Source organism: Cottoperca gobio, chromosome 13 (assembly GCF_900634415.1).
Source record: "Cottoperca gobio chromosome 13, fCotGob3.1, whole genome shotgun sequence".
In the NCBI taxonomy this organism is placed as follows: Eukaryota; Metazoa; Chordata; class Actinopteri; order Perciformes; family Bovichtidae; genus Cottoperca; species Cottoperca gobio.
The window spans coordinates 925,610-939,154 of record NC_041367.1 but is presented as its reverse complement, the minus strand read 5'-3'; the positions used below and the strand labels follow the sequence as shown (position 1 = coordinate 939,154).

At 42.3% G+C, this 13,545-nt stretch overlaps 1 protein-coding gene across 2 annotated transcripts in view; it reads right to left on the bottom strand.

Annotated features, from left to right (window-relative positions):
* col4a4 (collagen, type IV, alpha 4) overlaps positions 1–13,545 on the bottom strand; it is a 51,670-nt gene that overhangs the window by 14,304 nt on the left and 23,821 nt on the right. For both annotated transcript variants that reach the window (XM_029446864.1, XM_029446865.1), the window contains exons 8-29: positions 13,230–13,298; positions 12,667–12,702; positions 10,865–10,927; positions 10,727–10,762; positions 10,012–10,053; positions 9,142–9,222; positions 7,853–7,897; positions 7,629–7,691; positions 7,349–7,393; positions 6,902–6,955; positions 6,645–6,705; positions 6,458–6,562; positions 5,149–5,304; positions 4,644–4,733; positions 3,913–4,073; positions 3,739–3,811; positions 3,487–3,593; positions 2,333–2,516; positions 2,125–2,193; positions 1,925–2,032; positions 1,731–1,799; positions 49–198 (exon numbers count right to left, since the gene is read on the bottom strand). In XM_029446864.1, the coding sequence (XP_029302724.1) occupies positions 49–198; positions 1,731–1,799; positions 1,925–2,032; positions 2,125–2,193; positions 2,333–2,516; positions 3,487–3,593; positions 3,739–3,811; positions 3,913–4,073; positions 4,644–4,733; positions 5,149–5,304; positions 6,458–6,562; positions 6,645–6,705; positions 6,902–6,955; positions 7,349–7,393; positions 7,629–7,691; positions 7,853–7,897; positions 9,142–9,222; positions 10,012–10,053; positions 10,727–10,762; positions 10,865–10,927; positions 12,667–12,702; positions 13,230–13,298 (1,867 nt within the window). The remainder of the gene's footprint in view (positions 1–48; positions 199–1,730; positions 1,800–1,924; positions 2,033–2,124; positions 2,194–2,332; positions 2,517–3,486; positions 3,594–3,738; positions 3,812–3,912; positions 4,074–4,643; positions 4,734–5,148; positions 5,305–6,457; positions 6,563–6,644; positions 6,706–6,901; positions 6,956–7,348; positions 7,394–7,628; positions 7,692–7,852; positions 7,898–9,141; positions 9,223–10,011; positions 10,054–10,726; positions 10,763–10,864; positions 10,928–12,666; positions 12,703–13,229; positions 13,299–13,545) is intronic.

The following is a 13,545-nucleotide window of genomic DNA, read 5'->3' as shown; positions in this document are numbered from 1 at the left end:
CAGGTGATGAACTGATGGTGTGGATGATATTCAGGTCCAGTACTTCACCTTGTAGTCCGTTGTTGCCGGGGGGGCCAGGGACTCCTTTAGGTCCCTGAGAGCCCAGTCGCCCCGGGAAGCCGATGGGTCCTGAGGGCCCGACAACAGAGTCTCCTGCTGGGCCCCTGAGTCCAGGAGAGCCTGGGAGCCCCGAAGAGCCTAATATACACACAATTCAACATACTGTAAACACACACTTTACATTATTTATCCAAGCCTTCGGAATCATCGTCTGTAAAACCCTTTTTCCACCAAAATGTGCATGTATATGCAGTTTTCTTTCCACTTGAACTCTTACAGGGGGGGGGAATTTACCCGAAAATACCTACAAACGACACCCAAAGTAAATTAAAAGCTACTCTTCAACCATTTGCACCAGCTTCATGATTTTGGTCTCATTCAAAAGACAACTCTCCTATTGTTCTTGAAAAACATTGATTAATCACTCCAAGTGCTTCTGGCACTGAGTAATAGTGATCTGAATATACTGAATTTGAAGAAAATACACTCAGCCTGAAGTTTTTTGTTGAAAATACTGGGCTGCTGCTGGCTCCGTCTGTAAACATAAGAAGAGGGCTGGCACTTCCTTATCAAGTTGACACTTGTTGACTCTTGAAGGTTATAGATAACGCATGGAAGCTCCGATTGGCTCAAATGAGGTGTCAATCGAAAGGTCAGAGTTCGGCATTCCATTAGCAAGCATCAAAATTGCGATAATAGCTTGATATATGCCATTTTTACCGAGTATCATCGCGAAAATAAACATATTGATCAGTTGATTTCAAAGATTGCAACAGCTGTTCATGGGCTTTTATCAATGTGATGATGTTCAAGATGGATATATTTTTACTGGAAACGATTTATTGGACACATGTCACAGGAATGTTTTTTTTGGATTATTACTGATTACAGGATTATGATGAGACTTCATAGGTGAGTAGGCTTAAAGTTATGGGTTTGATTGTGAGTTTGCTTGCTTGTGTGAGATGCCTACTGTACTTAAAACCGTTTTGCTCACTAAATAGACGAGACTCTAATGTTTCGAACGATATGTGGCATTGCGTAACAACTCCATCATGGCGGACTGTAAAACGTCCACCCGTTAAGAGGTTAACATTGTGAAATAGGGCAGTTGTGCTGCATTCATGTTGTGTCAGATTAATCAGATGGGAAAATTCACGTAAACTGAACGTGAAAATTGGACTGGGCGATACGTACAAAATCAAATATGAAAATATTTTTTACCTAATACCTCGATACCGATATTTCAACGATATTGTAGGGTTGTCTATTAGTGCTTTCACAAAATAATTATAACAGTGATAAGTACGTAAATGGGTAAAGACAAATAATAGAACAGCTAGAACAGTCTGTAAATTAAGGAAATTACATCACTATGATACAGCCTTTAAAACCAGGATAAAACAACACTTGCGATATTACGATATCCAAAATGTAAGATAATTTCCAGTCTCACATCACGATATAGATATAAAATCGATATATTGTGCAGCCCCAGGTCCAAGTTGGGTCAAAATGGATGGTTTTGGAGTCCTCTGGACCTTTGAATTATGTGTAAAACTGCTGAAATAACTGGTTTAATCTGTTTTAATGTAGTAGCCTTTTTTCATTAAAAAAGCAGTTCAATAGACGATGATAGTGTGAGTCACATCACAGACAGGTGACTGTACCTGGATCTCCACCATAACTGAAGCCTTCAGGTCCTTCTTCTCCGGTATCTCCAACAAAACCTGGAGGTCCTGCAGGAGGAGGAGAGGTGACATGTGTGGTACAGATGTAACAGGTATGGTACAGGTGTGGTTCAGGTGTGACAGATGGTTCAGGTGTGACAGGTGGTTCAGGTGTGACAGGTGTGCTCTGGTACCTTGTCGTCCAGGTAGACCAGGAAGTCCAAAACGTCCTTTGTCTCCTTTAGTTCCATCAGGTCCAGTGATGCCACGAAATCCTGGAGGTCCCGGGAGTCCTGTGTAACCTGGAGAGACAGACAGGAGATCAGACAGACAGGTGAACAGGGAGTCAGACTGACAGGTGAGCAGACAGACAGGTGTAATAGATGGTGTTTACCTGCATTTCCAGTGTCTCCTTTTTCTCCAGGGGCTCCAGGGTTTCTGGGCACACAGGGCAGAGTGTCACCTGCAGGAAGAGACTGAGTCAACTTGGAAGAGGAGGGCAGATGTAGCATAATTATCGTATTTGAACGATAATTTTGCCTTCTGTACGATGTACCATCAATAATTTCTTCGTTTTAAATTGACTTCAGATTAAGCTTTACCTCTAACCCCCTTCGGCCCCAGGGGGCCAGTAAGTCCTTGGGGTCCTGAGTCCCCAGGGGCCCCACGCTGTCCTACTGCTCCGACTACACCTCGCCCCATGGGGCCTGAAGGTCCTGATAATCCCTTTGGCCCTGAGAATCCAGGGAGGCCGGTTTCTCCAGGAAAACTGGCAAAACTTTCACCCTGAAAAAAAACAGAAAAGTAAAAACTGCGGCGACATCACTCAGCCAACAGTAAAGCACACCAAGTCCTATTTCTTTATATACTAATTTCCGAAACTGAATTCATGATATGTGGGTGCAATGGATAGTGTTAGTCCCTAAATAATGAAAGAATGGTATGAGCACGATCATATAGTCACAATCCACAATCTATCTTTAAATTCTGTATCTCAGTATTCTTTACTTTGTTTGTTGTAAAGTGCCTTGTGTTAGGAGACAAATCAATGAAATTAATCAGAATATCAGATACCATTTTAGATGATGACGTTCACATTTACGGTGGCTCTGAGTGGTCAAACAATAAAACCCAGAAAATCTACAAATTTTAATGATGGGCGAAGGTTTTGGCATCGGTGTGAAAACGTGATATACACGTGAGGCCATATTTATTTTTAAACGGCGACAATTCTGGAAGAAAAATACAGACTTGGTGTGGAAAGATGTTAACAATGGAAAGTGATATCAGCGCACCCTACAGGCTGTAATGCCCTTTACAGCTACAAACTACATCCTGAACCGTTATCTAGCTACACTAGATAGGGCTGAAACGATTCCTTGAGAAACTTGAATATCTATTACTAAAATACTGCAAATGTTTTGCAAAAAAGCTTTATCTAATCCTCCCCCACACATACCAACTCTGGGGCCGCGGATTTGTGGTACCACTAACGTTAGCTGTTAGCAGCTGTTGCGCAGCACAGTCCTACTTGGTTAAATATCAGAGCTAACTTTAACGGCAGTTGCATTCAGATACATTTTGACACGTTAAAGCTCTATTTAGTAAAAATTAGCAGTGAAGTAAATTATAATGGTATCATGATGTGTTTAAATGTAGTTGTGTAAAATGTAGTTTTGGGTGGGGAAACTCAATTAAATACTAATGTTTGAAGGAGATGTTTTCACAGAATATAAAATAGATTTTAGACAGGTACCTGTGGGCCGGGGTCTCCAGGGGTCCCCAGGGACCCATCAAGTCCCCTTCTCCCTGAGAATCCTCGTCTGCCTGCAGGGCCCTGCTGGCCCCGGTTTCCTTTCTCACCTGGAAACGAAAGTTCAATCAGAAACATTGATACAGTGACATGACTATCGTGGTTAAAGTCAGACGTTTTCCACAAAACTTCCTGGTGTATATAGATGAGCAGGTGATTAACAGGTTTAATGTTAAGGTTTAATGTTTAACTCACCTTTAAAATCTACCACAATGAAATCTCCCTTCTGACCTTTGAACCCTTCAACACCGGGAAAACCTCCCAAACCCTGGAATCAAAACAAATCAATCAATCAATCAATCAATCAAACCAAACAACAACCAATGAGCTCCTGGATTTGACACTTGACCCTGTTAACTGGTGACTTACCTGTTGTCCGCGCACTCCTGTATCTCCAGGTAAACCTCTCTCTCCTCTCTGCCCCGGGGCCCCTGTGGCTCCTGGAAGTCCCGTAGACCCCCGGTCACCCACAGTGCCCGGGGGGCCCTTCAGTACAACTGGGGGGCCACGGGCACAGTCTCCAATACTGCCTGAAACCCACAGTGAAATTTAAAAGTGATAATAATGTGAAGTCAATAACATGTGGAGTTCCTCAGGGAAACATCCTGGAGCCTCTGTTCTTTCCATTTCATGCATGAATTATTAAATCACAAATAATTTTTAAAATTTTTGTTTTCATTTTTAAATAAGTAAAAGGTCATGCCAATAGCTTTTTTTGTAATATATGTTATTTTGAAGGAGTACCACTGCAGTGGAAACCATGTATCAACGGTATAAAAAGTGATTCAATGAACTCAACATAGGTCCGAAAAAACCTGTTTTTAAAACATTTACTAAGAGCAAATGGTATGAATAATCATACTAATATCAAATAACAATAAACATGGTTTTGGACATATGTTAGGTGCCTTTGACTCACTTTATATACCGTTGATGCGTGGTGTCCAAATATCTGTCCACTCTAGGGGTCATATCTAGATGGTAACCCTCAATTTTCGAAATGCTAGAAGTGAACCTGAAGTGTTTTTGTTTATTTTCTGTGTGTTTGTTTGTCAAGCTGAAGGAACTGAAACTATCAATCAATCAGTCCAGACACGGACCTTTAAACCCTAGGAAGCCCTGAGTCCCTGGGGGCCCCTGATCACCAGGATCTCCAGACTCTCCTGGGGCTCCAGGAAAACAGTATCTACCTGAAGAGAAGAACAGAAAGTCAGCAGGACAACAACAGGACATGATCTGTATTAATTAATATTAAAACACGAAAATAACTTTTCAGACGTGGGCGTCACTTAATTAAATATTAGTTAAATATAACGTCAGTTCTGATCATAAATACCAAATATTCATTCATTTTAGGTATTATAACCCTTTAAAAACAGTTTTACATGATGCCACGCTAGGGGGAAATGCAGGAAACCAGGATAATAGCATGTGTTTGACCTCCAGTCAAAATATGAGGAAATGTCTCAATCTGAAAAGTACAATTTTGCTGTAAAGCCTTATATAATAGAAAGTGTGACTTTATGCTGTAATGGCCATGGGAGCAAAAATTGCGGTTTTAATGGGTTTCAATGGGGACATTTTTGCCCTTATGTTCTCCGGTACCTGGAATCCCCGTTTCTCCTTTTAGTCCTATGGGTCCGGGGCTTCCTGGTTTTCCAGGTTCTCCAGGTGTGGGTCGGTCTTTATAAACCAGACCCGGATCTCCTCTATTCCCTCTGGATCCTTGAACTCCCCTCTCACCCACAACACCTGCCGGACCTAAAGAGGAACAACACACAACTATATTCATCACCATACCACCTTAAACGCACATAATGTAACTTTCTGCCACCAAGGGTCTCTCATTTAAAACAATAATAAAATACAGAGTTGGGAGTTCATCAGTCAGCTTCTCCCGTTAGGATCCTCCAGTGTTCCTGGTTCAGCAGCAGAATCCTCCTCTCTCTGATTCAAAGGTTAAACATCAGAGTTTCTCCTGCACGCTGTTCGGCTGCCGCTAACGCTTGCTCAGCTTGTTTCTCTGAGAACTTAAGATCCAGACGTCCGAGGACTAAAATCCTTCATCCTTCAAATATAGAGTTAAAAACACCAGGATGTAGAAAGTGTCTTAAAACTGGATAAACAGTCAGTTTATGAAGCTTCTGGCTACAAACACAACGCTGCTCAAAGGGGAGACGACGCCATGACAGGAGAGAGAGGAAACGTTACCTTCAGGGACATTACACATGTTTCTGTCTCACTACATATACAACACAGGACTGATGACACCATGACAGGAGAGAGAAGAAACGTTACCTTCAGGAACATTACACATTTCTCTGTCTCACTACATATACAACACAGGACTGGTGACACCATGACAGGTGAGAGAGGAAACGTTACCTTCAAGAACATCACACATTTCTCTGTCTCACTACATATACAACACAGGACTGATGACACCATGACAAGAGAGAGAGGAAACGTTACCTTCAGGGACATTACACATGTCTCTGTCTCACTACATATACAACACAGGACAGATGACACCATGACAGGAGAGAGGAAACATTACCTTCAGGAACATTACACATGTCTCTGTCTCACTACATATACAACACAGGACTGATGACGCCATGACAGGAGAGAGAGGAAACGTTACCTTCAGGAACATTACACATTTCTCTGTCTCACTACATATACAACACAGGACTGATGACACCATGACAGGAGAGAGGAAACGTTACCTTCAGGAACATTACACATTTCTCTGTCTCACTACATATACAACACAGGACTGATGACACCATGACAGGAGAGAGAGGAAACGTTACCTTCAGGGACATTACACATGTCTCTGAACACAACACACTACATATACAACACAGGATTTAATTCTGAGTAAAACTGTAGATAAGATGCCGGTACTGACCACGTATGGATCTGCCGGGGCCTCCTGGGGGGCCGTGCATTCCCATCAGCCCAATGTTTCCTGGAGGGCCCCTCATTCCGGGGGCCCCGGGGTCTCCAATGTCACCTGGAAGACAAGAGGCAGTTAGCTGACATCAGACCAGAGTGAACATCCGTCCACTGATGGACCGGCGTGTAATGATCTGTACCTGTGTGTGTCATTTCCACATCCTGAGGGAGGCCTTTAGGACCGGCATCTCCCATCATGCCCTGGGGACAAGAACAGGCTTGTTACAGATGAAACACACAGACAGGACACGGAAGAAGTAATTCCACTGTTTGGCCACTATGAAAATTGGTTTTAAAGCCTGGGACTCGGTGTAAAGGCCTGTTTACACTTCACTTCCTGGTTCCTATATCTACCCGTGTGTGATTGGTCAGCACAGTGAGGGACAAACAGACTGACCTTAGAACCTTCTCGCCCAATCAGACCTGGGAGACCTGGTATTCCTCGAATCCCCTGAAAACACACACACACACACACACACACATACACACACACACACCCACACACACACACACACACACACACACACACACACACACAAACAGAGAACATCCTGGTTTCAGAGGAGGAAAAAGTAAAGTAACTTCTTCACGTCCATCTCAGTCAGTACGTTTTGCACTTTCTCTGACACAGACAATAAATACAACAGGAATAAAATGCTTCCAAATGTCAGAGAACAGTTAGATTAATTTAAAGTTTGTCTTCTTTTAAACACTCAATTTATCTAAACAAAAAAGTATGAGTTACATTTTTTGTTTGGTTGAGCTCAAAAAGATTCTGAAGCTTTTTGCCTTTTTAGTTTTTAGTCGTATCAGCTTTTACATCTTCACAGCCGTGTTAACTCACTTTGAATCCTCTCTCTCCAGACGTACCAGGGTTACCATAAAATCCCTGAAACACACAAACACATCACGTGTGTGTTTACACAGAGACTGATGTTGTAATCTAAATATAATAAGTTCATGAGAAGGTTTTAGGTTAACTCTGAAGGTAACTGAATATTTCACACAATTAATTTATGCTGAATACCACAACAAGTTCTCATGAAAATTTTTTAGTGGGAGTCCAATAATCTACCAATACTAATCTATTCTGATCATTAATGTGAAGATGGAGGGTTACTCACCCTGGGTCCAGGAAATCCCACAATCCCCTTCTCTCCTTTGATCCCTGGCAGAGCATCCAAACCCTGAAACCACAAACATCACCTCCACGTTCAACATGTCCACAATAATCAATATGTGATCAATAATATTCTAATTTAATGGCAAACTGCTGAATAATGTAGATGGAGAGGAACAAAATGTCAAAATGTTTGCAAATTGTACAAATGCAGATGTCTGGACTTACCGGCAGTCCTTGACCTCCACAGACTCCTTTAAGCCCCTGGTCACCCTGAAGAACCAACAGAGGCCAACATTAGAACAAACAGAATCAGAACTACAGCAGAGTAGAAGTAGAACAAGGACACACAAACATCACATCTGCAGTAGAACAACATTAGAGCTTCAGGACATTTACAGTATAACTACAGTAAACTACAATAGAACTGCAGTAGAACTACAGTAGAACTACAGTGGAACTGCAATAGAACTACAGTAAGACTACAATAGAACTACAGTAAGACTATAATAGAACTACAGTAGAACTACAATATAACTACAGCATAACTACAATAGAAATGGAGTAGAACTACATTAAGACTATAATAGAACTACAGTAGAACTACAGTAGAACTACAATAGAACTACAGCAGAACTACAGTAAGACTACAATATAACTGCAGTAGAACTAAAATAGAACTACAGTAAAGCTATAATAGAACTACAGTAGAACTACAATAGAACTACAGCAGAACTACAAAAGAAATGCAGTAGAACTACATCAAGACTATAATAGAACTACAGTAGAACTACAGTAGAACTAGGATAGAACTACAGTACAACTACAGCATAACTACAGTAAGACTACAATATAACTACAGCAGAACTACAGTAGAACTACAGTAAGACAACAGTAAGACAACAGTAAGACAACAATAGAAGTGCAATAGAACTACAATAGAACTACAGTAGAACTAGGATAGAACTACAGTAAGACTACAATATAACTACAGCAGAACTACAGTAGAACTACAGTAAGACAACAGTAAGACTACAATAGAAGTGCAATAGAACTACAATAGAACTACAGTAGAACTAGGATAGAACTACAATATAACTACAGTAGAACTACAGTAGAACTGCAGTAGAACTACAATAGAACTACAGTAGAACTACTACAGTAAGACAACAGTAAGACTACAATAGAACTGCAGTAGAACTACAGTAGAACTACAATATAACTAGGATAGAACTACTGTAGAACTAGGATAGAACTACAGTAGAACTACAGTAGAACTACAGTATAACTAGGATAGAACTACTGTAGAACTAGGATACAACTACAGTAGAACTACAGTAGAACTACAGTAGAACTAGGATAGAACTACAGTAGAACTAGGATAGAACTACAGTAAAACTACAGTAGAACTACAGTAGAACAAGGATAGAACTACTGTAGAACTAGGATAGAACTACAGTAGAACTACAGTAGAACTAGGATAGATTGATTGATGGGCTGTATGAAACCCCACCCACCTGTTCTCCTTTAATGTACAGGTCTTCTGGAGGGTCGACGTACTCAAACGGCCCCGGTTGGCCCTGAAGGCCCTGATCCCCCTGTGGAACACACACAGTACTGCTACTGCCCAGGACTACTGCTACTGATAAAGTTCACAGTAAACAGTAAATCCTCTCAGTTCTGCTCTGATGCTTTAAAGTCTCCCAACTGCTGTTCTTTTGGCCACGCCCCCTAGGTGATGTCACTGCAGGTGTTTCCCTGTCATTATGTCATGTGACAGCATTGGTGTCAGACTTGGGTGCCAATGCTGTTAAAGTGAGGAGGGTAATGTATTTTAGAAACACAATATCCGGTATTTGTGGCTGTTATAAGTCTACCTACCTGTCTACCTGTATACCTGTCTACCTGTCTACTTGCGTGCACTCTGCCTGTGCACTCACTGTGCGTCACCTGAGTCTTCCTTGCTATTGGTTGGGGGAACTCTGTCCAGCAGCTGCACACAGCTTCACGATACATGACGGGGGGCCGGGCAGATTAACGCAGAACAGTTATTATAACCAGCTCAATTTATTAACGCCTACATTATTAGCTAGCACACACATGAGTCATGAGAACACTGAAGCTGCAGAGGCTGTAACATTTGCTATCAGCTCCCGGTATCTTTTACAACTTCACGGGGATTAGTTCTTACTGACCTTAAGGACGTCTCAACAGAGACACTGCTGGCTAACGTTAGCTAAACAAAGTGCAAATGCTAACTTCCTTTATTGACATTACTGGTATAGAAGGTCCAGATTTATGGAGGCATATCAAATGTGTTGATTGAGAGATCTGGCGAGCACCCGAGGGGGCGTGGCCAGAATGAAACAGTGTTTTAATGTTTGTACCTCGTCTCCTTTCTGTCCCGGCAGAGATCGACCTTTTTCCCCCTGAAACACAAACACATCAACAAACTGTTGTTATTTATGTTTAACTATCTACGAACCAACACGATGATCCGTGATTAATAAGAATAATCTGCAGTAGTACTTTTCACTGGTGGAAGAAGTACTCAGATCCTTTACTTCAGTAAAAGTACAAATAATATCATCTAAAAATATCGGATGCTACTTATGTAAGAGTTACGAGGTGTTATAAGCAACATATACTTAAAATATTAAGTATGACTCCATTATTATAGAATATATTATATAAGAGCAAATGGAAATACTCAAGTGAAATACAAGTATGTCCAAGTTATACTCAAGTGAAGTACATGTCCAAGTTGTACTCAAGTGAAGTACAAGTATGTTCAAGTTATACTCAAGTGAAGTACAAGTATGTCCAAGTTATACTCAAGTGAAGTACAAGTATGTCCAAGTTATACTCAAATGAAGTACAAGTATGTCCATGTTGTACTCAAGTGAAGTACAAGTATGTCCAAGTTATACTCAAGTGAAGTACAAGTATGTCCAAGTTATACTCAAGTGAAGTACAAGTATGTCCAAGTTGTACTCAAGTGAAGTACAAGTATGTCCAAGTTATACTCAAGTGAAGTACAAGTATGTCCAAGTTGTACTCAAGTACAGTAGTACTAGCAGTAAGTGTACTTAAAATACTTACAGGTAGACCCCTGAGGCCGGGCAGACCAGGGAGACCCTGTAGACACATTTACATACTGTGAGGACTCGTATGAAGCGTAACTTATTATTATCATTATTGATATATTAATATTTAGCATGTGGGTCGGCTGAGACTCACGTTGGTCCCGTCCAGTCCTGCAGGACCCAGAACTCCTGTCGGACCAGAGGGACCCGGTTCACCCTGCAGACACACAACAATATTATTATTTCACACAAAGTTGTGCTCTTTGAGGTTCACGCCTCCCCCGATCAAAAGCTAAAGAAGAACGGATCATCTCTTTCAGAAATATCAAACACATCGACCCCACAGATTTCACCACCCTGATCAACTCCTACCCCATCCCTCTCCCATCCTCTTCCCCTGCTGATTTAGTGAGTCACTACAATTACTGTCTGTCCTCCTCGCTTGACGCCCTGGCCCCCATCAAAACCCGCACAGTCTCCTTTGCCCACACCGCTCCTTGGTTCACCTCCGACCTTCGACGGCTCAAAACAACTGGTCGTCGACTTGAACGGCCATGTAAAAAGACCGGACTATCAGTACACACCCAAATCTATGCTGATCACCTACATCACTACAAGAACGCCCTCTCCACTGCCAAATCAACCTACTACTCCAACCTTATCAACACGAGAGCCCTTTTCTCAACAGTCAGCCACCTACTTCAGCCCCCCAGAACCCTCCCTCCTAATATCTCCCCTGAACGCTGCACTGACTTTGTGCAATTTTTCAGCTCCAAAGTAAGCAACATCCACCTACAGCTGACCTCATCAGGCGGCCCCTCGACGGACCCACTCTGGATGGCCACCACGGTCCAACCACCCACCAGCACCCTCTCCAACTTCACTCCAGCATCAGAAGCCACCATCTCCACGCTCATCTGTAAAGCCAAATGCACCACCTGTCAGCTTGATCCCCTCCCCACTACCCTCGTCAAAGCCTGTCTGCCGTCTATTTCCCCCATGATCACTAATATAATTAACTCCTCCCTCATTTCTGGAACTGTACCCCCCACCCTCAAAATGGCTGCAATCACACCCACCCTCAAAAAATCCAATGCTGACCCAGCTGACCTTAACCACTACAGGCCCATCTCCAACCTTCCCTTCATTTCAAAAACCCTTGAGAGGGTGGTTGCCGCCAACTCCAGTCCCACCTCGACTCAAACAACCTCCATGAACTCTTCCAATCTGGTTTCCGCCCAATGCACAGCACCGAAACAGCTTTGGTTAAAATCACCAACGACCTCCTCCGTGCAGCTGATTCTAGACTGCTCACCATCCTCATCCTCCTCGACCTCACCGCTGCCTTCGACACAATCTCCCACCCACTACTCCTGGCACGCTTGGCTGACATTGGGATCACTGGTGTTGCACTCTCCTGGTTCTCCTCCTACCTTACCAACCGACACCAGTTTGTCCAGCTGGGGAACCACAGGTCAGGGTGTTCTCCTGTTTCACTGGGTGTCCCCCAGGGGTCAGTATTGGGTCCACTCCTATTCATCATTTACCTCCTCCCCCTGGGCACAATCCTCCGTCACCATGGCATCCACTTTCACTGCTATGCTGACGACACGCAAGTCTATATCTCAACCAATGAGCACCATGGGAGCCAGGGCTTTTAGCTGCACCGCGCCCAGGCTGTGGAATTCTCTGCCTTCACACATTAAACAGTCTGACTCCATTACGACTTTCAAATCCCACCTCAAAACCCACCTGTTTAAACTGGCCTACTCACTCTAAAACACAATCAACTTGTTATCACAGATCCTCCTTTCACTCCGTCACTCCACACTCTTGTCTTGCCTGTTTTATCTACGTCGGTTTGACTAATTTGTTTTCCGTCATTGTTTTAGCTGTTTTAACTTTGAAATGCACGTATGCAAATGCATGTATTATTATTATTATTATTATTATTACCTGCCAACCTGTAGGTCCACTGGGCCCGATGTCCCCCTGCAACACACACACACACACACACACACACACACACACACACGTTTCTGCATGAACACTGTTGTGCATGAACTCTGAGAGGAAAACATGCAGAAACAAATGTTAAGAGCGTCAAAAAACATCCCAAAATCTGAAAATAGAGCTGCAACAAAAAGTCAATTAATCAATTAGTGGTGGAATGTAACTAAGTACATTTACTCAAGTTCTTAAGTACAATTATGACGTACTTTTACTTTATTTCAAAGACTTCAGGGCAAGACTTCAGACTCGACAGCACACAGAGCGATGAAGGCAAAGAAACAGGTTGTATTTGACTGCAGCTCCATCATGTCGTCAGAACTTATAGTAACTGACTGACGAACGTTGATGAAGGATCACACTGCAGCGCTCTCTCTCAATACTGGACCAACTTCACACAACGACACACAGAAACATGTGACAACAGGTAGAAAGTAGAAGTTACCCTTGAGATGAGCTTGAGTGGAGTTGCAGGTGTATTTAAGTAGTGACAGTAAAGGTGTACTTACAGGTATTCCAGGATACTGTACGAAGTACAACGACGGGTCGCCCTTAAATCCCTTCAGTCCTTGAAAACCCTGCAGAATAAACATTGTGACAACACTACATTATACTGTACGGCAGCATACTGTGTACTTTGTATTTCTAACACACAAGATAAACTCTTCTTCTATGGTTTCTAACTCTGCAGGTTTTTATTGTAAAATTGACAAGAACTCCAATGGAGTCTGGTGGATAAAATTGGAAGAATTATTATAAATTCAATAATAATGTTTAAGCTAACATCTGAATTCTTCTAACATCCAGTGTTTGATTGTGACTGAC